This window comes from Martes martes (genome assembly GCF_963455335.1).
Source record: "Martes martes genome assembly, chromosome: 11".
Taxonomy (NCBI): Eukaryota; Metazoa; Chordata; class Mammalia; order Carnivora; family Mustelidae; genus Martes; species Martes martes.
This window is the reverse complement of record NC_137899.1, coordinates 76,135,879-76,157,238: the sequence shown is the minus strand read 5'-3', so window position 1 is coordinate 76,157,238 and position 21,360 is coordinate 76,135,879. Positions and strand designations below refer to the sequence as shown.

At 36.1% G+C, this 21,360-nt stretch overlaps 1 protein-coding gene across 1 annotated transcript in view; it reads right to left on the bottom strand.

Moving 5' to 3' along the window:
* CFTR (CF transmembrane conductance regulator) overlaps positions 1 to 21,360 on the bottom strand; it is a gene marked incomplete at both ends in the record, with an annotated part of 166,451 nt that overhangs the window by 111,792 nt on the left and 33,299 nt on the right. Inside the window, 6 exons of the mRNA XM_080818680.1 lie at positions 516 to 762; positions 4,348 to 4,473; positions 5,266 to 5,429; positions 6,289 to 6,378; positions 8,852 to 9,067; positions 21,110 to 21,218. Coding sequence (XP_080674806.1) covers positions 516 to 762; positions 4,348 to 4,473; positions 5,266 to 5,429; positions 6,289 to 6,378; positions 8,852 to 9,067; positions 21,110 to 21,218 — 952 coding nt within the window. The remainder of the gene's footprint in view (positions 1 to 515; positions 763 to 4,347; positions 4,474 to 5,265; positions 5,430 to 6,288; positions 6,379 to 8,851; positions 9,068 to 21,109; positions 21,219 to 21,360) is intronic.

Genomic DNA, 21,360 nt, shown 5'->3' with positions numbered 1-21,360 from the left:
TTCAATTAGCTTTACATATACTGGGTATAATCACCTGAAGGCTTTAGAACTTCTCTTCCAAGCTACCAGCTACATCAGCATTGCCAGCGTGTGACATAAAATGCCACTCTCATCTATCTGACATTCTGGAAAGTATGTTGAAAATTTTTTTAAAAGTTTAAGGTGAATATTCTCAGTTTTAGCTGGAATATTTTATAACTTCCTGGTCAATTTTTTGCACATTCGCCAAGTTCATTAGAACTGATCTATTGGTTGATTACTTAAATAAAATTCTCCAGAATACAGAAATAATATTTTCTTCAACTTCTTTGATTTAAGAAAATCTCACAGGCCTTCATTTATTTCACTGGGCTTCATCACAAGGGCTCATTAGACCACACATAGATACCAAGATAGGAAATCCTGTGCATCAAACCAGCCCAAGACCAAGACTTCATTTCCAGAGAGTTTGCTTGCTATGAAATTTCAACACTGTTCTAAAATCATTGCATATGATGCCCAGTTAAGTACATTACCTGTATTTTGTTTATTGCTCCAAGAGAGTCATACCATGTTTGTACAGCCCAGGGGAATTGCCGAGTGACTGCCATGCGCAAAACGATGCAGAATGAGATGGTTGTGAATATTTTTCGGAGGACGATTGTTTTGATCAGTGCATAGGGAAGCACAGATAAAAATACCACAAAGAACCCTGAGAAGAAGAAGGCTGAGCTATTGAAGTATCTCACATAGGCTGCCTTCCGGGTCAGTTTCAGTTCTGTTCTATAAAAAAAAATATATATAAAATTTGGGATTCTTATTAACTTTTCAAATACCAGACATCTTGGAATGTAAAAACCTGACCAGAAGCTCTCAAGGCTTTCTGTCTGTGTTCTGATCCTAGCACCACCCTATATGAGCTGTGTGATTTGGGGCAAGTTATTTAATCTCCTTGGGCCTCAGTTACCTTCTCTGAGAGAGGGATGGTAATGAATGCAACAGTGTCTTGGACATCATATCTGTAAATATTATTTTTAAATTATAATTCATAATCTCAATTATTATTTCTATTGTTAGGATAATATGTTAGTGTGTTAATGTTAATATGTTAATATCCTCAATCACTTCATTATTAGTTTGTAAGATTAGTAAGACTTTGATCCCAATTTTTTATTTGTTGGTTGGTGTTTCAAGCAGTTAAGTGTGGAAATGAGGACAACATTGTAAGAGTTATAAAGGAAAATGTGATTTTTCCTTTGTGATTTCCTAATGGATTCTTAACATTTTAGAAATTCTAGCTTGGCTTTGGGGAACACTGAAAACAACATCTAAGCAACAAAGGTGTGGTTTCTCAAACCTTAGCATGGCTGAAAATCACCTGAGAAACTTATTAAAATACAGCCTCAGGCCCACCACTGAGAGATACTGACTAAGTCTTCAATAGGCTTCCAGAATCCATGTTTTAAACTAGAACCCAAGCGATTCTGTTGCAGGTAGCTTTTGAAAAGCTAGAAAAGAATAGCTACTGTATCCTCTCTGTCTCTCACTTTAGTATAATTACTTGCAAAAATCATCTTTTTAAAGATTTGATTTCTAAGTAATCTCTACACCCATCCTGGGGCTCAAACCCACAACCCCAGCATCAAGAATTACACACTCCACCGACTGAGCCAGCCAGGTGCCCCTGCAACAATCATTTTTTACTTCTGATCTTCTAGTCTGAACTGCAAATGTGAACTATTTTTTTTTTCTAACATATCAAAGAGGATTCAGTACTCTAGCAGACAGAAAACAGGGAGTGCCGATGCTGGTAATAAGAGAAAAAAGCTGCCTTCAACCTCCACCCCACTCTGCCAGGACCAGAAAAATTAAAGTCAGTTGTGATCCTCCTCTTCAGCTCTTGCTGGGGGAAAGGCAGCCGGGAACAGAGAAACAGAGGGTTCTGCGGCGAAAGAGCAACACAAGAGCTGTGCCTGGCATCTGGGGGCTAGTTTCATGCATTTGTAAAATTCAGAGAAGTTCTCATTCTCAAGTGGTAGAATTCAGGGGGAAAAAAATTTTTTTTTTCTTTTTTCTTTTCTTAGTCTGAAAAAAAGACTAATCCTGAGCACTCTGATAAAGAAAATTAAGTTCCATGTGCCCAACCTAGACAGTGATTCACATTCTAACGTGGTCTGAGGCTTACTTAGTTCAATCATTTGGCACTGAAGGCAGACTGGGATTTTGGAATCTCATTGGGGTTTGACTCCTGGTTCTGCCAGTGATAGCTACACCATCTTACATACATCCACATGTGTAGAAGAGAAACACACCATCTCCCAGGCAGAGTCGTTGCCATGATAAGTGAGAGCACAGCAGAGGGCCTGGCACTAAGAATCTATACTTAGAATCCTTAATCTTCAACAGAAAAAAAAAGAATAATATTGGCTAGGCTGATGTTAATAAAATGCTAGAAAACCCTGTTCACCAAAATGTTCACAAATTTGTGAGAATTGTTGTTGAAATGTGTTAGAAACCACTGAGGAAAATGGAAGAAGTGGTATGACAAGAAAAGAATAATGGACTCAAGAACATTTATGGGGATCACTTATAGAAAGCAGTATTCTCCATAATAAAATCACTTGTACTTTATGAGTCATAAAAATATTTTATCAGTTTCTTATTTAAAAAAAAAAGAACTTGAAAGTGACTTTATTACAGAAGAGCAGTAAAGGAGTAGATTGCCAGGGAGTTTTACATAGTCTCTGCCCAGTTCAATAGGGGCCCAGGCTGAGGTAATCACCCCTTTGAAGCATATCCTGGCAATTTCTTCCAGAATATCACCTTTTATTTTTTTGAGTAGAAGCAACTCTTGTTTTCCCATATTTACGTCAGCACTTCACAGCCTTTTTGGGTAACAATTTCATGCCAGATTAAGGAACCAGATCATACACGTTACAACCAACCATTTGGTATTAGAATTGGTCAGACAGAAATATGAAATAGAAAGGATGAATTTCATCTTTTGAAGAAGAAAAAAAAAAATCAAAGTCAAGAAAAGTCAGCACCTAGAATGACCAGGAGTTTAACTTCAGGTCCGAGACAACCAGATCTTCTGATCAACTCCTCATCCCCTTCTTGGTATGCCTATGCTTACAGGCACAGAAGTAACCAAGGGGGGCAAGTATGATGGAGAACTCACTATTAATAAGAGAAACAACTTCAACTGACTAAACAATTCCCTAAGATCTTTAAGGATGTTTCTGGAAAGAAAATACAATTCCTTTCCTGGATTTGTCTTGAAAGGCATAATAAAAACAGGTGACCAATGATGTTTGGGAAATATTTACTCTTTCACTCTTTCTATTTACATGGCAAAGGACTTAATATTTCAGCATTTCTTTTGTTGTTCCAATCACACACCTGCAGCTCAGTTAGCACTTTCTACCAGAATCAGCAGCCCCAATTCCTCATAACCATATTCACACCATCCAAGAGGTACTCTGCTTGTACACTTTTTCCCTGTGAAACTCTCATGTGCTATAGGACCTGAAATTATCTGGTCTTCAACAGTAGTACGTCTATCACTCAGTCTCCTAGAATCCTTTTCGACTGCAGTTTGTAGAACGTGGACATTGAAGAAAAAAATGGTCTCACGGCTACAGAAATGTCCTAATTTATATTGTGCCCCAAACTGTCACAGGAATCATATCTCAATCTGGGCTGTACTTTTTTGCTGGATATAATCTTTACTGATCAGTGAAAGAGAGGATATCTGAGGTGAAACAAGACTAGAGACAGGTGCCAAGTACTGATTCTATCCCAAGTGATGGCTTTCTTGCTTCAGCTGACCTCTCAATTATGAGGTTTTTAGAAACACAATTTATGGATATTACCTGCATTATTACTCTTAGGTTAAGGAAGAACAATGATATGATATTTTAACCGAAGAGAAGGGTTTCTTTCATTTTTCATGAGCCGTAACAGAAGTTAAGTGAAATGGAGTAACAGAAAACCTCTTATTTGGTTCAGAATTACACAGTTATGACTCTGGTAGTTTCATTCAAGGTTTCAATCACCCTCCAGCATCGTGATCATTATTTTAGTCAAGCAAGTATAATAGGCAGCTAGAAACACACATAGGAGATTCTTCTATAAGGCATAAATATCCTTGTAATGAAAAATAACACACTTTACCAACTACATAAAAGTACATCCCATGAAAATGACTTTATGCCACTTAATACTGATGCATCAATATTGATGTAACTTAAAACAATTGATAGAAACTTCAGATATGAACTGGAAGTAAGTCTACCATGACATATTCATTTTTAGAATATTAAACATTAACTGACTAATGATATTGAAATTATCAGAAGGACTTACTGTCTTATGCTTTCAATCATTTTTTCCATTGCTTCCTCCCAGCAATATGCCTTAACAGATTGGATATTTTCAATCATTTCTGAGGTGATCACGAGTCTTTCGTTGATCTTTCCAGCTCTCTGATCCCTGTATATCAATCAAATACTTAGTAAAACCAAGTCAAATTGTCACTAAGAACTACAAAAGTTTTTTTTTTTAAAGGCCACACTTCTTATTAAACAGGTGGACATTTATTTTACTATCCGATAGATAATAACAAAAATAATAGCTATCTTTTAGTAAATGCCCTCTATGTACCAGACACTATTGGACACATTCCATAGACTGTCCCAGTGTAGGACACTTCATGGTGCTCCACGAAAAGTGGTTATCTCCATTTTAAAGATGAAAAACCAGAGACTCAGTGAGGCAAAGTGACTTGGAATTCAAGCCAAGAGCTAACAGACTCCAAAATTATATATATAGAATGTATAGTATACATTCTATCATCTTCTAGCTGACAAACTCTAGAAGTCCTTTATCATACACTGGGACTGGTATCACTGACTCATTCTGTAATAAAAAGTAACAAAGGTTCTGGTGTGATGAATCAGAGTAGGAAAAACTTATGAAACTCCATCCAAAATATATGCATTCCCTCCCATACACATACACGCATTATCCCTTCTACCTAAACCTTATGATCTATACAGATGAACTGAATCTTCACATATTTAAAAAGAAATTCTACAGGCGGATAAACCAAAAAAATGCCCTGTTGATATAGGGAGTATTATTTACACCATTAAAATAATTCCTTTTCAGTGACACCCAGTAAGTAGATCCCGGTTCAGTAGAGTGGTCCTGGATTTACTACAGTAGACTTTGTGAAAATCTAATTTAAAACCCTTCCAAGCTATGTAACTAGAGTGCTGCTACCTGTACTTCATCATCATTCTCCCCAACCCGGCTTGAAAAAGGGCGAGGACTATGAGGAAAGCAAGACCACAGAAGGCGGAGGCTTGTAACAAATCCCAGAGCAGCCCCATCAAGAGCGTCACTTGTAAAGGAGCAATCCACACAAAATGTGCCAATGCAAGTCCCTGGAAAATAAAATCACAGTGAAAACCAGTGATGGACAGACAAACAAGCCTAGATGAGAGAAAGTGAGCACAGAGAACTTAGACAATCAAACACATCATGGTTCCCAAAATGCTAACATCAAGGCATTCATTCCGTGGAGCACACAGCAATGTGCTTAAACATTCTACAAATAGACTAGGATTTCCCAAAGAACAAATTTCGAGTCATTGCATTTTTCAGTGTATTTTTATTCAATGGGCTTAAGATGAACTATCTTAAGTATCATGTCAGGGATTTATTTTTCATAACTTACATACTTCTATTTGACTAACACAAGAGCCATGGTGTAAACACGGAAGATTAAAGGGGTTTCCAAAGGCTCTCAGTATATCAACTCTATCACCTGACAAAATATTAAGAATAAATGCATGCTTAATTTAATAGTAACTTATTTAGCACCTGTTGTGGGTTTAACAATCTGTAAAATACTGAGAATGCTAAGATAAATAAAACACACTACACGGTCTGTCCTCAAAGACCTTGCATTTATTTGTGTAATAAGAGAGCACTGAACAAGAATTGTTCAGAGTATCATATTCAGCCAAAGTAAATAACTGATTTAAACTATTAAAAGGAAACAAGATCTGATAAAACTTGAATTTTGAAAAACTTCATTAAATACACAGTGAGCTAAGATGTCTTTGCATTGGGAGGTACTATGAAACCCCAGAATGGTGCTCTGCTACACAACCATCGATGGCAGAAATGGACAAGGTAGGGATGTGTATAACTTAACCCCATATCACTGTTAACTGACCCAGGAAAACCCTTGGGCATTATAACAATAATGCAGAAAAGATTAAATCAGTAGGTACGTACTTCATCAAATTTGTTCAGGTTGTTGGAAAGGAGACTAACAAGTTGTCCAATACTTATTTTATCCAGAACTCGGCTTGACAGCTTTAAAGTCTAAAGGGAAAATGGGGAGTTAGGTGATCATGACAAAGAGAAGACAAAGATATGAATAGGTTGCCTTAAGGTAACCTAGTACACACATATGATACAATGAATGAGTTAATTTATTTTTATATACATAAACTTATATAAATGAGTATATATTAATAGGGTGGTTAAAAGAAGGTCCACATACCTGGTTATGAAAATCTGGATTTTATTGAGGAGGTGGAATTTAAGATGGGTGTGGAATAATGACTAGCATTTAGGTAAGCACAGATGAAGAAGGAATCCAAGCAGTTAATTTCAAAACACTATTAGAACAGATGACAGGGAAAATTCTATAGAGCTGGATTACACATGATTCAGTAACAGACTGTCTGTCTCAGGTGATTCTGAGTTCTCCAGAGGGCTTACCAGGGAGCTATGTGCAGAGTAAGCACCTCAGTAAACATTTGTTCATTTAATTATCTCTATCTTCTAGTCACAGGTAAATTCACAGGTAAAGATAATTTAGTTTGTATTTAGATTCATTATTTTCTTGTATTTCTTAATTTTTAATTGAGGTATAGTTGACATACAATCTGGTCTTAGTTTCAGGTGTACAACACAGTGATTTGACATTTATATATTTAGGTTCATTATTTTAAATATAATTTGAATGTATCATAGCTGCAGACTTTAGAACAAAGCAAAACAGCATTGTGGGACAAAATCTGGGATACTATTAGAGTGAGTAGCTGCCTGCCATGTGGATGGAGCTGGTCAGATATGGAGCCAGTTAACTTTAGGCTCACTTTAGGGACCCAAACACAGCCACATGAAGATACAACTGCATTTTCTGGTGATGATGCCAAGGCAGGCCAATAAGTGTGCCCAGAGGGGTAAATAAACCAGGTAATAACACAGAAAGAAGGACAGATAAAACAGCTTCAAAACTTTCCTGAATGTGTTCTGGATCTGAAAGCACATATATTGCTGTATTTGTGCTCAATGTTATATATGGACTTATTTATAAACTAACCTGCTCCTTCTTTGATCTCTCCTCCCGCTTAGCCCAGAGTACTTTATACCTCTCTCCTCCTATATAACACAATTTGCCTTGCTATATTATTCCAGTGCTTTTCCGCTCTAATATTTGGAAAATCCTCCACATCAAGGACTGATTTACCCATTTCAGAAATTTTGAAGTTTTTGCACAATTCTCTATACTTTTTAGGTCTTAGTTTCTTAAAATATTTTATGCATAAAACAGGGATAATAGTTCCTACCATAGAGAGTTTTGGAGGAGATAAATGAAATAATACACCTAGTTCACTTAGAAGCTTGTCATGTATGTCGTTAGCTATCACTTATTATGATGATAATAAGCACTTTTTATAAATATTTTTTAGACTGAATTGAACTTCTTTTAATATTCATGCATGCAATTCTACCTCCCAAGTAATACCTAATAATTTATTCACTTACCTAAAATTTCTGGATCAAAATAAAATTTTTGTTGATTAATTACATATGTTTTCCTGGTACTTGTGAACTGAGGAGATTGTAGCTGAGGTGATCTGATTAAACTGTGGACTCCATTTTTTTCTTATGCCTCCATAAAAGGCTGTTTTGAACAATAAAGTATGACTATCAAGGTTTTACAGTACACCTGACCTTGCATTTAAATTATGGAAGTGTTATGGGTTATTTGCTAGGTAATTTCAGATCCATGTCCCTTATAAGCCAAGTATATAAAGTTTTCACATTGGGGGGAAGAAAAAGAAAAGAAGGGAAAAGCAATATCCAAATGATTCAACCAAAAGAGCTTTCTATAGTGACTTGGTAGAGCCAAGCAGTCACACATAGTCGAGAAAACACATGTCACTGAAATGACCTTAATTTGTTTTTCTAAGATAGGTAGGTCTAATCTGCATTCACCTAAATCAAGCTTCAGCAACTTGGCCTTCTGACTGCAAAATGTATACAGAAAAGCAGAAAGGGATCTTAGGGTTGCCATGCATGTGTTGTTGCAAAAATTTTTAATTTACAGGACTCACAGGATGATAAAAATCTAACTCAAAATAAAATAGTGGATGAGTATCACAACTAATTAAGGTAGATACTGTTAGTGCTTGGATTATCACTAACAATTGCATACTATACTCATTATTGAACGTAACGATACATGGCATTTTACCACAAGATAATATTTTGTCAATGACTTTAATGCAGACAGTAAGTATTATTTAAATAAGGAGCCAAAGATTCCAAAAAATGATGACATGACTAGTTTTTAAAAATGAAATCCATAATACAGGTAATTTATAGAAGATGATCAATAATTATTAGCTGAAATGAACTGAATTAATTACCAAGTAGAAACATTAATTATTGCCACCATTTACTTCACAAGCATACAAAACTGACTTGTGTTTATCCCATATGTATATCAACATGATGTTTAAGACATTTAAAACACGGAGACTGTGCAAGAAAGCATTACCTTCTTATAAATCAAGCTAAACATAGCTATCCTCATCTGCATTCCAATACGATGAAGGCCAAAAATGGCGGGGTGCAGGAGCAGCGTCCTCATGACAAAGAGAAGGCATAAGCCTATAGCTAGGTAAATCGCGATAGAGCGTTCCTCCTTGTTATCTGGATCGTAGGAAGCTATGATTCTTCCCAGTAAGAGAGGCTGGACCGATTTAGTGACTTCCTGAAAAGAGGAAAAACAAAGAAATTAGATTTCATTTCCCTTTCATCAAATGGCCCCACAATTTCAACATAAGGATTCTCATTTTTAGAGGAGGATTTAAAATGGGCCTACACAGAGGGCCACACCATATGTAAAACACTTGACATCACTTTCAATATCTTAGAGCTTTGAAATAAGATTAGATTTTTGATTCTAGGAAAAGTCATTAGGAGATGAGTTTATGTATAGGGTATTTTGACTGAAAAGTGAATAGTGACCATAGAGCAAAGCTGTGGTTTCTAGAATGGTGTGTTCATTACTAATGACCTACATAATAACAATCTACATAGCACTACTGTAGCTACATAGCAGGGTTTATGAAATATTTTCAGTTGATTATCATGACATACATGAAATATTTTGGCAGTTGAGCTGTACACAGAGTTTTTAGAATTAGAAATGTACAGCTGTACCTAAGTGTTCTTCCTCTTGAGTAATCTGAAATACACTCCCTGCCACTGTCTAGCTAGTATATTTTTCCCATAACCTGCCATCTCTTTCACAACAGACCTACATGGTGAGTGGTTATTCAGCTGCAGTTTTTAACAAAATAGGTAAAATGTGTCTTAATCTGATTCAGGCATCTATTTTACATATGTCAGTACTGAATTAGTTAGTTTCATCTTGCTTCAACCAAAAGATGACATAATCTCTTTGAACAGTAATGGCTATTCCACAAAGACATCAGTAGTGCTACTCTGGGAGAGTTCATATTCATAGAAAAAAAATGTAGTTTATTTTTGGTAGAGAAAAATGTCAATATTATAGGATCATCTGCAAATAGCAAACCAATATAAATCTCACCATAACATGGAACTGTCAACATTCAAGGACAAAGTCAGCACTCCAACCCTCCCCTCAACAGTATTTTCCCTAATCTGTTTGAAGCAGCATGTTCTCTAATATTTACAATGGAACCACTTACAGATAACATCTGATTTTTTTTTTTTTTAAAGAAGGAAAACGATGGTAACAAGCTTGGTCTCTGAAACAGAGTCCTTTACAAAAATCATCCCTATAAATGACTAGGAATAACAAAGTCCTCTATTCTTGAAATGTGAAAGCTTTGCATACTTCATGGTTTGGACTATTCTGGGACTAAAGAAATTTCCCAATTTGCCACCAAATAGAATAGCGGAAGCCGACTGAGCCTCGAATGTCATAAGGATTAACATAAATTTATCTGAAAATTTGATTACGTTTCATTATATTGTTTATTACATGTTTATTGTTTTTATTACTACATGTTTATTACATATTTTATGACACAAACCAAGATGCAATTCACTTAATGTTTCACTTAGATAACAGAAGCCTGAATATCTATTTTTAAGCTAGTGCAACAGTGAAATTCAGAGTCATGAAACCCAAGTTCCCATACTTGAAACCCAAGTTCCTATACTATTACCTATACTATCTATGTCACCGTAGTCTCTTCCTTTCTCTGGACATTTTCCCTACTGACAAACCAAGTGGGGGCAAGGTGATCTTGAAGGCCCCCTCCAGTGCTAACATCTCTGTTTATATGATCTGAGTCTGAGGAGTCACCTGACAGAGGCTAGAGATTCCTTTGGCAATTTTCCTGGTCCATATCCTGCCACCGCCATGGGCAGCATCTACTCAGGGGGATGCAGGTCAGAACAGTGTGAGTTCAGAAGACTATTTGGGTAGAGAGGGTCAAGTTAGATACACAAGTGATTGCTTTCCCGGTGGGAATAATCTTGAGTCTCAATTCGGATCAGCCTCCTGGAGAAAATTTAAGAAAACTGAAAAGACCTGCTGGGAGCCATAGCTGGTCTTCCATAAGGACCCTCCATACCAAAGCTCAAATCACTGTAGATGAGTCTAAATCCTTTCATCATTTCTGTTCTACCCACATACCTTGGACGGGGCCAGATGCTTCTAGAAAAAGGGAAGTCTGCCTGATATACAGATCATGAAAGAAAATTCAGGTGAAAAGAGAAACTTTGTTCAGGCTTGCAATTACAAGGCTACTTTAAAAACTACATTTCTAAGTCCAAAGCACAGTTGTTTCTTCTGATAAAGGTACACAATTAGCTGAAGAATTTCTAAAGTTACATGATTTTCTATGGTGTACGGTCAGCAAAATCATCACCATCATCATCATCTCAACTTGTTTTAAATATATCTTATGTCTTTGTCTCAGGAATACTAGACATTATTTGAGAAATATTAAGAAGTTAAGATTTCTCAATATTGAGAAATTAATAGAGTACCAATAGACTGTAGAAGAATCTATGATTATCTCAAGAAACAACCGTAAAGAAATCTGATAAAACGTCAATCAAAGCTGCAATTACAAGGCATTGATACATTCTAAACATACTTGAATATAAAAGTGCTACATTAACATAAGAAAGAAATTCTCCCTCAAGACAACAATCAGCACCTAATTAATTAATACTAATAAAGTAAGTAATAAAACTCTAGAAGCATTACCTTTAGGTTCAGGCAAACACAAACAAGAGAATACTGGTTATTAGAACAATTTAACATTTTTCCAGAACTTTTAGCTGATACAACTCAAGAGAAATGATCGATGTATGATTATCAAAAAGAAGTGAAAATTAGACTGCCTGGGTGGCTCAGGTGGTTGAGCGACTGCCTTCGGCTCAGGTCATGATCCCTGAGTACCCAGTTCGAGTCCTACATCAGGCTCCCAGCTCCATGGGGAGTCTGTTTCTCCCTCTGACCTTCTCCCCTCTCATGCTCTCTCTCTCTCTCTCTCTCAAATAAATAAAATCTTTTAAAAAAGATTTCACTTTTAAAAGAGTGAAAATTATTATTATCAGCATAGAATATGACTATCCATACAATAAATTTATGTGAATCAAGAGTATAATGGATAGAAGTTTAAAAAAATAATAATACTAAGAAAATAAATTCCTTTATACCAAGCATAATAATAAGGATCTCATGACTTCTAATTTTTTTTTTAATTTTTTATTTTAATAAACATATAATGTATTTTTATCCCCAGGGGTACAGGTCTGTGAATCGTCTGGTTTACACATTTCACAGCACTCATCATAGCACATACCCTCCCCAATGTCCATTTCCCCACCACCCTCTCCCGTCCCCCTTCCCCCCCGCAACCCTCAGTCTGTTTCTTGAGATTGAGTCTTTTATGGTTTGTCTCCCTCCCAATCCCATCTTTTCATTTTTTCTTTTCCTACCTCCCCCCAAACCCCCCCACCTTGCATCTCCACTTCCTCATATCAAAGAGATCATATGATAGTTATATTTCTCCGATTGACTTATTTCGCTAAGCATGATACCCTCTAGTTCCATCCACGTCGTCGCAAATGGCAAGTCCAAAATCTATAAAGAGCTTATCAAACTCAATACCCAAAGAACAAATAATCCAGTCAAGAAATGGGCAGAGGACATGAACAGACATTTCTGCAAGGAAGACATCCAGATGGCCAACAGACACATGAAAAAATGCTCCACATCACTCAGCATCAGGGAAATACAAATCAAAACCACAATGAGATACCACCTCACACCAGTCAGAATGGCTAAAATTAACAAGTCAAGAAATGACAGATGCTGGCGAGGATGCGGAGAGAGGGGAACCCTCCTACACTGCTGGTGGGAATGCAAGCTGGTGCAACCACTCTGGAAAACAGTGTGGAGGTTCCTCAAAAAACTGAAAATAGAGCTACCCTACGACCCAGCAATTGCACTCCTGGGTATATATCCTAAAGATACAAACGTGGTGCTCCGAAGGGGCACGTGCACCCGAATGTTTATAGCAGCAATGTCCACAATAGCCAAACTGTGGAAAGCGCCTAGATGTCCATCAATAATAAGGATCTCATGAATATAACAATTGATATAATTTAATAAGAGACATTATAAATACCAAATATATATATGTATATATATGTGTGTGTGTGTGTGTGTGTGTGTGTGTGTGTGTGTATTTTCCAACAATCCTAAGACATAAAGTCTTAAATAAAAATCTGAAGGACTTAAATATATTTTTATGTGTTTTCCAAACATTCCTAAGACATAAAGTCTTAAATAAAAATCTGAAGGACTTAAAAATTATCTATAAAGAAAAACTGAAAACTATGAAAATTCCATTCTCATCCAAGTTATTTCGTAAGACTAACAATCTTCACCAGAATTTCAAGTTGATTCTTTGGAACTGAAATTTCAGCACCAAACTAGCAGGGACTGTTTGTTTTAGTTTCTACAACAATCCCAACATGATGCACAAAACCTACCACAAAATATCCACTCAGTGAGTATTTGTTGAATCAATGGAAAAAGAATTCTAAATTCCATTTGAAAAAATGAGAAACTAATCAAAAACATTTGAGGAATAAGAAAATGTGAGAGGGTTTACATTATTGCATATGAAGTCATATTATACAACTGTTATAATATGTGGCATGACAAAGAAATAGAGAGATTTATCTGTGAACAGGTCCAAGTACATGTAATAATTTTACATAGGATATGGCATTTTAATTCAGGGGAGAAGGTCTAGATTATGCAATAAATGATGAAGAAACTGGAAACTCATTTTTTAAATTAGATTTCTATCTCAAACATATACCAAATAAATCCCAAATGGATTAGATATCTACATGTAGAAACATAAATATTTAGGTAGGAAAGACTTTTAAAAACATCTGATGACAAAAGCAGAGAACAAAGGAAAAAGTTTATAGATTTGGGAGCAAATTTTTAAAAATCAAAACTTCTAATTGTTAAGATAAAAGTTAAAAACTCACTAGAAACAAATGGTAGGCTGGGGAAATTATTTTCTCATATGTCAAAAAGAAAAAAGATAAGTACTAAAATAGACAAAAAACACAAAAAGTTGCATGTATAAAAAGAAATACAAATGCTTGATATATAAAAACTGTTTAAACTCACTGGAAACCAAAAATAATGCAAGTAAAAATAATAACATACTCTTTCTCACTGAGCAATTTAGAAATACTTCTTATTTTTTTTTAAGATTTTTATTTATTTATTTATTTGACAGAAATTACAAGTAGGCAGAGAGGCAGGCAGAGAGAGAGGAAGAAGCAGGCTCCCCGTTGAGCAGAAAGCCCGATGTGGGGCTCGATCCCAGGCCCCTGAGATCATAACCTGAGCTGAAGGCAGGGCTTTAATCCACTGAGCCACCCAGGCACCCCTAGAAATACTTTTTAAATGATAATTCCTATTATTGGCGAGGACTGAATTTGCACACTTTAGTAGCAAGAAAGTAAATCAGTATATCTTTTGATTTGCAATTTGAAAATCTGCAAATCTGCTAAAGTTAGGTTTTAAAGGGATGTGCATTGAAGGACTGTTTTTTTTTTTAAAGATTTTATTTTATTTATTTATTTGACAGAGAGAGATCACAAGTAGGCGGAGAGGCAGGCAGAGAGAGAGAGAGGAGGAAGCAGGCTCCCTGCTGAGCAGAGAGCCTGATGTGGGGCTTGATCCCAGGACCCTGAGATCATGACCTGAGCCAAAGGCAGAGGCTTAACCCACTGAGCCACGCAGGCACCCCCTGAAGGACTGTTTTTAATTATGAAAAATTAGAGGCGATATAAATATTTAACAATGGGGAACTGATAAATGATGGCACAGCCACATGAGTCATTAAGCATTAAGGTGACTAGGTAGAAAAGCAGCTAATGACAGGAAACACATTAAGAAGAGAAGCAGATTTATAACATATTATATAAAGCAATGATCGGCCTCCCTTTATTAAGTATATTATTCCCTGGGGAAAAAAACTGGATAGACATAAATCTATCAGTAATTATCTAATTGCTTTTATAATCATAAAAAATACTTAAAAGAATAATAAAATTTTGGAAAGAAAATTGCATATAACTTACTGATAATTAATAAATGGTAAAAAGAAAACATGCACACAAAAACATTTCTAAAAGAAAGTAAACACACATGCAGGTATACGCCTAGAACTTTTCATTAGATACAAAGAGTACTGGCTTACATACCAAAGCAAAGGCTTCAGATCCTTCTTTTGACACGATAAAAAGAGTGTCAAGTTTTTGTTTATCTTGATACACTAAAGTCTGATGGTAATTTCTGGCTTTATACTAAGTGCTAAAGGAAGAATTTGTCCATATTTGGCATAGAAAATAACACCTATTCCCTGCCTCAATTGTTTGTAGTTTTTATAAAATTGTTTGTATACCATACCAAGATTAGAATCTCAAAAAATATTGAGATTCTGTCTACCTCTTAATTGTGTTTTTAGATTCAATGCTTAATACAAAATGTTTTGCTTTTGCTATTTTCCTTTTAGGGTTTACTGGTTCGTTAACTTTTCAGCAACATCCTCACTAGAAATCTAAGCTATATTCTTCATATTTTATAGGAAAAAGTTTTTGGATTTGTTGAATAGCAGGAATAACAGGTTTAATCCAGAAAATGCAATAATGGAAGATGCATTAAAGTATTAATTTTAATTTCTGAAATAAAGCTTAGAAAATAGCTATCATTTTTAAACATTAGCAAAACAGATTTCTGTGCCCTATAAAAATCATATGGGTGCTTTAAGATTACTTGAAGCATTTAGAGGGAAATGCAAATGACATGAGTATTCATGCAGGTAGGTAGATATTCTATTTAAAGATATAGTAATAGCTATCATTTACAAAGCACTTGCTATGTACTGCAATCTATTCAAGCTTGAAAAACTTGCCCAGTGTCACACAGCTACCAAGTGGTAAAGCTAGGCTTTGAACCAACCATTTGACTCCAAAGCCTTCCTCTTATTCATAACCATAAATTGAAATGGAAAAGTTATAACATGAACTGTTTCTCTCTCAACTGACCATTAGTGAAAGGATTATGATTAGTTCAACATCCACTCAGCAAATCATGTTATAAGTTTAGATCACTGTGATTTAAGATAAATGCCACTTCTCTAGAACCCATAGCATGGACACATAATTTAAAAGGTTGAAGAGATCACAGAAGTTATACACTTTACTACAGCTCTTTCCACCATATAGTCAAGGAAACTGAGATCCAGGCAGGTTCTTCGATTTGTCCCAAGATCGTAAAACAAACTTGTGGCAACAAGGCATGAGCACACCCAAGAGGAGTTATGAAAAAAAAAAAAAAAAATCCCTCTTTTGAAAAAAAAAATACATACTTGAGTGCATCCCATATATTTTATTTTATTTCAACTTATCTTATTCATTAGTCACTATTAGATAGTGGTTAACTATAAGAGCTAAAAAATGCAGCATACTCCCACCAGGAAAGGAAGGCCTGGATGCCCTCATAATCAGTGTAAGTTTTAAAAAATATGATCACAAACAATTCCTAATTTACAATTCAATTTTGTTCCAAAATTCTACATGAGTGAACAGGAGATGCACTTTGTCTTAGATATGGTATTCTACTGGACATGGTATTGGATTCCCAGTTTAGCCTTCAAGGTGGGGTGCTGTGGTATCACAGTTGGTTAAGACCCTGACTCTTGGTTTCAGCTCAGGTCCTGATCTCAGTGTCATGAGATTGAGCCCCATGTCAGGCTCCATGCTCAGTATAGAGTCTGCCTGAGATTCTCTCTTCCTCTCCCTCTGGCCCTCACTTCTGTTCTCTCTCTCTCCCTCCCTCTCAAATAAATAAATAAATCTTTAATATGTATATTAAAGTTTGAGAAGCATTGCTCTTTTGTCATTAAGAGTTAACATTCATTTTTATATGTTTTTAAATTTTTCCATATTATCATTAAGAAAAAAATCAAACTAATCCTAAAAAGTTCTCTCAAAGTGGGCCACCCAATGCCTCCCTTAGATTCTAGCAAAAGTCAGATGCATTCAGTGATAATGGTGCTTGTCTACATGAATCAGAATCACCAGGGGACCTTGACAAGGATACTAGTATCCCAGGTACCAAACGAATTAAATCACAATATCTGGGGTGGCACTGCTGGATACTTTAAAGAGTGATATAAAAATTCCTTATGTTTCAAAGAAATCCAAACCCCAAGAACTTCAAACTCTTCTTACCAGAGGAACTGAGGAAAGGTGTAGATTGTCTTCACTCAGGTAGAGAGCACAAGGAAGTGTGTTTTAGAGATGGGGTTCTAGTAGGGAGTAGAAATAGGATACAGGGCCGGTTTAAGGAATACAGCAGGCAAGTCACTGCTGGGATTAGAGAGGGAGCTACAGATGGGGAGAGGTAGGCATGGGAAGGAAGGTGAGAAAGGGGTCCTACCTAGTAGGCATCTACAAGAAGAGATTTGCTAGAGATAGCTGTCCTTAGGTAGACAATCATGTGAAAGGGACATAACATAAGTCAAAGCCTAAACCAGGATCTGTGTGCAGAATTCCCCAAACACTCTCCTTTCCTTATCAGTAGGCTTGTATTCAAATCCCCATTCAATGTCTTTGCCAAACCATAACGGACAAAGATCTTCTTCAATACAGACCGCGGGACTTGAGAACTCTAGTCACATTAGTACTAGGGCTTCTCCTTTACGTCCTTAACCTTCTTGGGATTTAATGAGTAAAAGGAGTTTGACCCAACCTGCCCTGACACGCATCTCACCTTGATAATGGAAATATGCCCAGAGCTGCCTAGGACCCGAGAAAGGATAACCATCTTCTCTCAGTAATCTGCTTACAGAACTCCCTGCACTTGGCTTGCCTCTCAAGATCCTTAATTGACTCTCATGCTCAGCTTTTCAATAGCCAGTCTCCTAGTTTCTCTTCTACGCTATGAGTCTTAAATGTGAAAGATAATGTTTTATCTGGCTGCTGAGTCAGATGGAGAAAAAAACAAGCACAGAGCTAACTAATGAAGAGAGGCCATAGCTAATATGATTTAAAATTATATCAACTCTTACAGAGAGACAAGCTCCTTTATGATGGCATTTCCTTTTTGCTTTTTAACCTTTCACAGTCGAGAGCAGATGTCATAGTACTTTTTCCATCAGTCCTAAAACCAACCAAATGCTCCTTACATCACAACTGCCCTTATTCAGAGGGACTAAGAATGTATAGGACATTTTGAAAGCATGTCCACCTTTTACCAAGAGTGGCATTACAGCAATTTCAAGAATCTTTGGTCATTTCATGGACTTTAAACAATTACCAAGCTGATATACACAGAGAAAAAAAAAAGGAATGGTCAAAGAGAATACCATCAATACTAAAGCATTGGTGTAAGTTGTTTAAAAAGACAGAGGTCTTATAAGAACAGTTACATTTTCTCCCCTTCTTTTCTTCTGGAAGTGACAAAAAGTATGGAGTCCTGAGATGAGGCACCCTGAAAAGCTCCATTGGTCTTATTGACCACATGGTTATATAAATTCTTTAAGACTTAAGTGTTCAAGATTTTCACTACTTGAAACTTCACAGACTCAGTGAGGCCTTTTCTCTGGGACAAGGGTGAGAAATCTCCAGTCTCGCCACACCTGTACCATGACCAATGTAAATTTTCCTCTCCATGCCCACCATACTTGTTTCAGCTGCTTTTCCCATCCACCCCTCTTCTCACCAAAGTTCTATTGGTTATCAGTAGAAGGTGAGCTAGCAGAAGTAAACTATGGCCTTTCAAACATGCGGATGGTTCCAGACCTACAACCCAGGGCTCAGGGTAGCTGGAGTGCCTCATCCCCCAATACCACCCACGGGAAAAGCTTTCAGATTCCTTTTGCTGGGATATGTTGAAGACTTGAGAAGTTTAAGAATGAGTCCTTCTCCATTCCCACTCCATTCTCCCTTAACTTTGTAAGTTTGAACCTAGCACTACTGGTCCTTGGGTGGATTTCACACAGTTCCTTCTGGAGCATAAGCAAGGGAGAAGATTCTCTTTAGTCCCCATCCTGCTTCCTACTGTGAACTTTCTGCAGATTTGCCCCCGAGATGACCCTGGAAGAATCCTCATTCTTTCAGCGTCTGTTAACCTGGGTCTCCTGAGAAGATGCAAAGAAAACTCAGCAGACCAAAGACTGGTTACCAGAGACACCATTCTGTTGAGTAACTAAATATAATCATTACAAATATAATGATATCACAATTATAATCTGCTATTGCAGAAGGTTCATAGACTTTGGAGCTAAAGAGACCTATCACTCAAATTTACCATATGTGTGACTCTGAGAAGTTTCATAATTTCTCTGAGTTTCAAATTCCTTTTCTGTATATTAGGGATAATAATATATGTTCCATGGAGTTACTAGAATTAAATAAAACAATCTGCATAAAGGACTTAATGCTGAACTTGGAATAGATTAGGTAAAATAAACATTAAACTCAATAAATATTAAACTGTATTCGTCGTGGTTTTGTACACATGACAAAAAAAATTGATAAATATGCTCATGTATTATCTTAACTTTGATATTTAGTGAGTGTTTTTGTTTGCATGAATCTTTGATGCTGCTGGATAAATTATTTCAGAAGCCAGGGCATAAAAGGTGCTTGATCATGAGGCCTCTCTTCCTGCTTCTACTCGGTAGTGCTTATGTTAATCAGTGGAAGCAGCTTGTGATGGAGACCATGACTGAGGAGAACTGTCAGTCTCATCACCATCTCAGTCATGACATAACAATTGTTGGAAGTGTTATTCACGTCAATCCAACAATAACTTATTGAGAATGTTACATTCTTATGTGTGACCAGAGTGAATTGTATTGCTATACACTGACTCAAAAGTATACCGTATAATCATTAAAACAACAATAAAAGATTTTTTTAAATTAAGTCAAATAGAGTCAGACGCTATGGATAAAACTATTTCCCAAAGTTCTGAGTGCTCTCACAGAGAAAAATCACCTCAAAGGCATCTTAAAAGATAATTAGTTCTTGAGCTACCTTATTCATATTTACGAAAAAATATTTTTACCACCAAACTGTTGCAGGTTTCTATAGGAATAGAGCGGAAGAAAGATAGATAGACAGATAGGTATGTAGGTAGGTAGGTACATAGATGTGGGTGGGTGGATGGATGGATGGATGGATGACAGATAATTTCAAAAGCCAGAAGAATGTTTCCAGGTGATTGTCAGGAGCATTGCAGAACATTCTGGATCTAAATGTGATCATCTTTGTTGAGATAAATTTTTAAATGCATTTTTTCTTGTTATGTACAAAACTACAAATTCTTAAAAACATACAACTTGAATGACATCTTTTTGGGAGACTTGATGGCACTTCTAATTCTCCAATGCATGAAGACCAATATGAAAATATGTGAATCCAGATGGTACTTTTACCAAAGCAAATACTATACACAGCCTTTACTTAAAGACTAAACAAGTTTCAACCCATCATTGCCTTTTATAGGTTATAACCAAGGATATGAAATGATGCTCTGGTGATATAAAAAATAATAGATCCAAGTCAAATTTAACAGCAGCTGGGAAATATCTCAGACTGCATATAAACACGAGAAAGCCTGGGGCTTTCAGGCATAGAACTCTCTTTTCACTGATGGAGACACAGAAGACTGAGAAAATATACTGCAACAGCACCTCACTGCCAAATTTTAAATTTTTGCTATTTTTCCTTGAAACTCAGTATGCAGATATGATTTCAAAATATTACAGATATTCATATAGATAATTGGCTAAACTTGACTTCATTCTTCAATTGATGTTATATCTTGAAATTCTACTGTCAAATACAGAAGAATAAACGCACCAGCAATTTGATATTCTAGTAAGATAACATGATTTGGGATCATAACAGAAAATAAACCTCTTCAAAAAAATTTATTTTACTGACACCATTATTTATTTATTTATTTACCCACTTTAAAGGAGATTGCCACCTGCATTCCAGGGCACCTTAGGGCATTTTTACTTGTCTCTACTAGAGTTTTAGTGGTTTCTTTGTATTTGGAGTTGAATTAGTCCTTTTAGCTGAACACGAGATTACCCTCGTCATAAAAATGAATATAAGTCTTTTAGATTAATAAAATCATAATAATGAATACACTTATTATCCATAATAAATTTACAAATGAGATCCTTACCCCTAAATATAATATGATTCCATAGAACATAAATCTCCAGAAAAAGCATCGCCGAAGGGCATTAATGAGTTTGGGGTTTTTCTTTGATGCCAGCTCTCTGTCCCATTCTCTGCAAAAGAATGAAAAACAGGACCAATAAGTTGCATGTACAAATATTTGAGTTGTTCTATTTCCCTTAACATAGTTTTAGTCTCAGAAAGACATCCAAGGAGATTAACCCAAGTGACTGGAGAGACAAAAACACCTTGTGG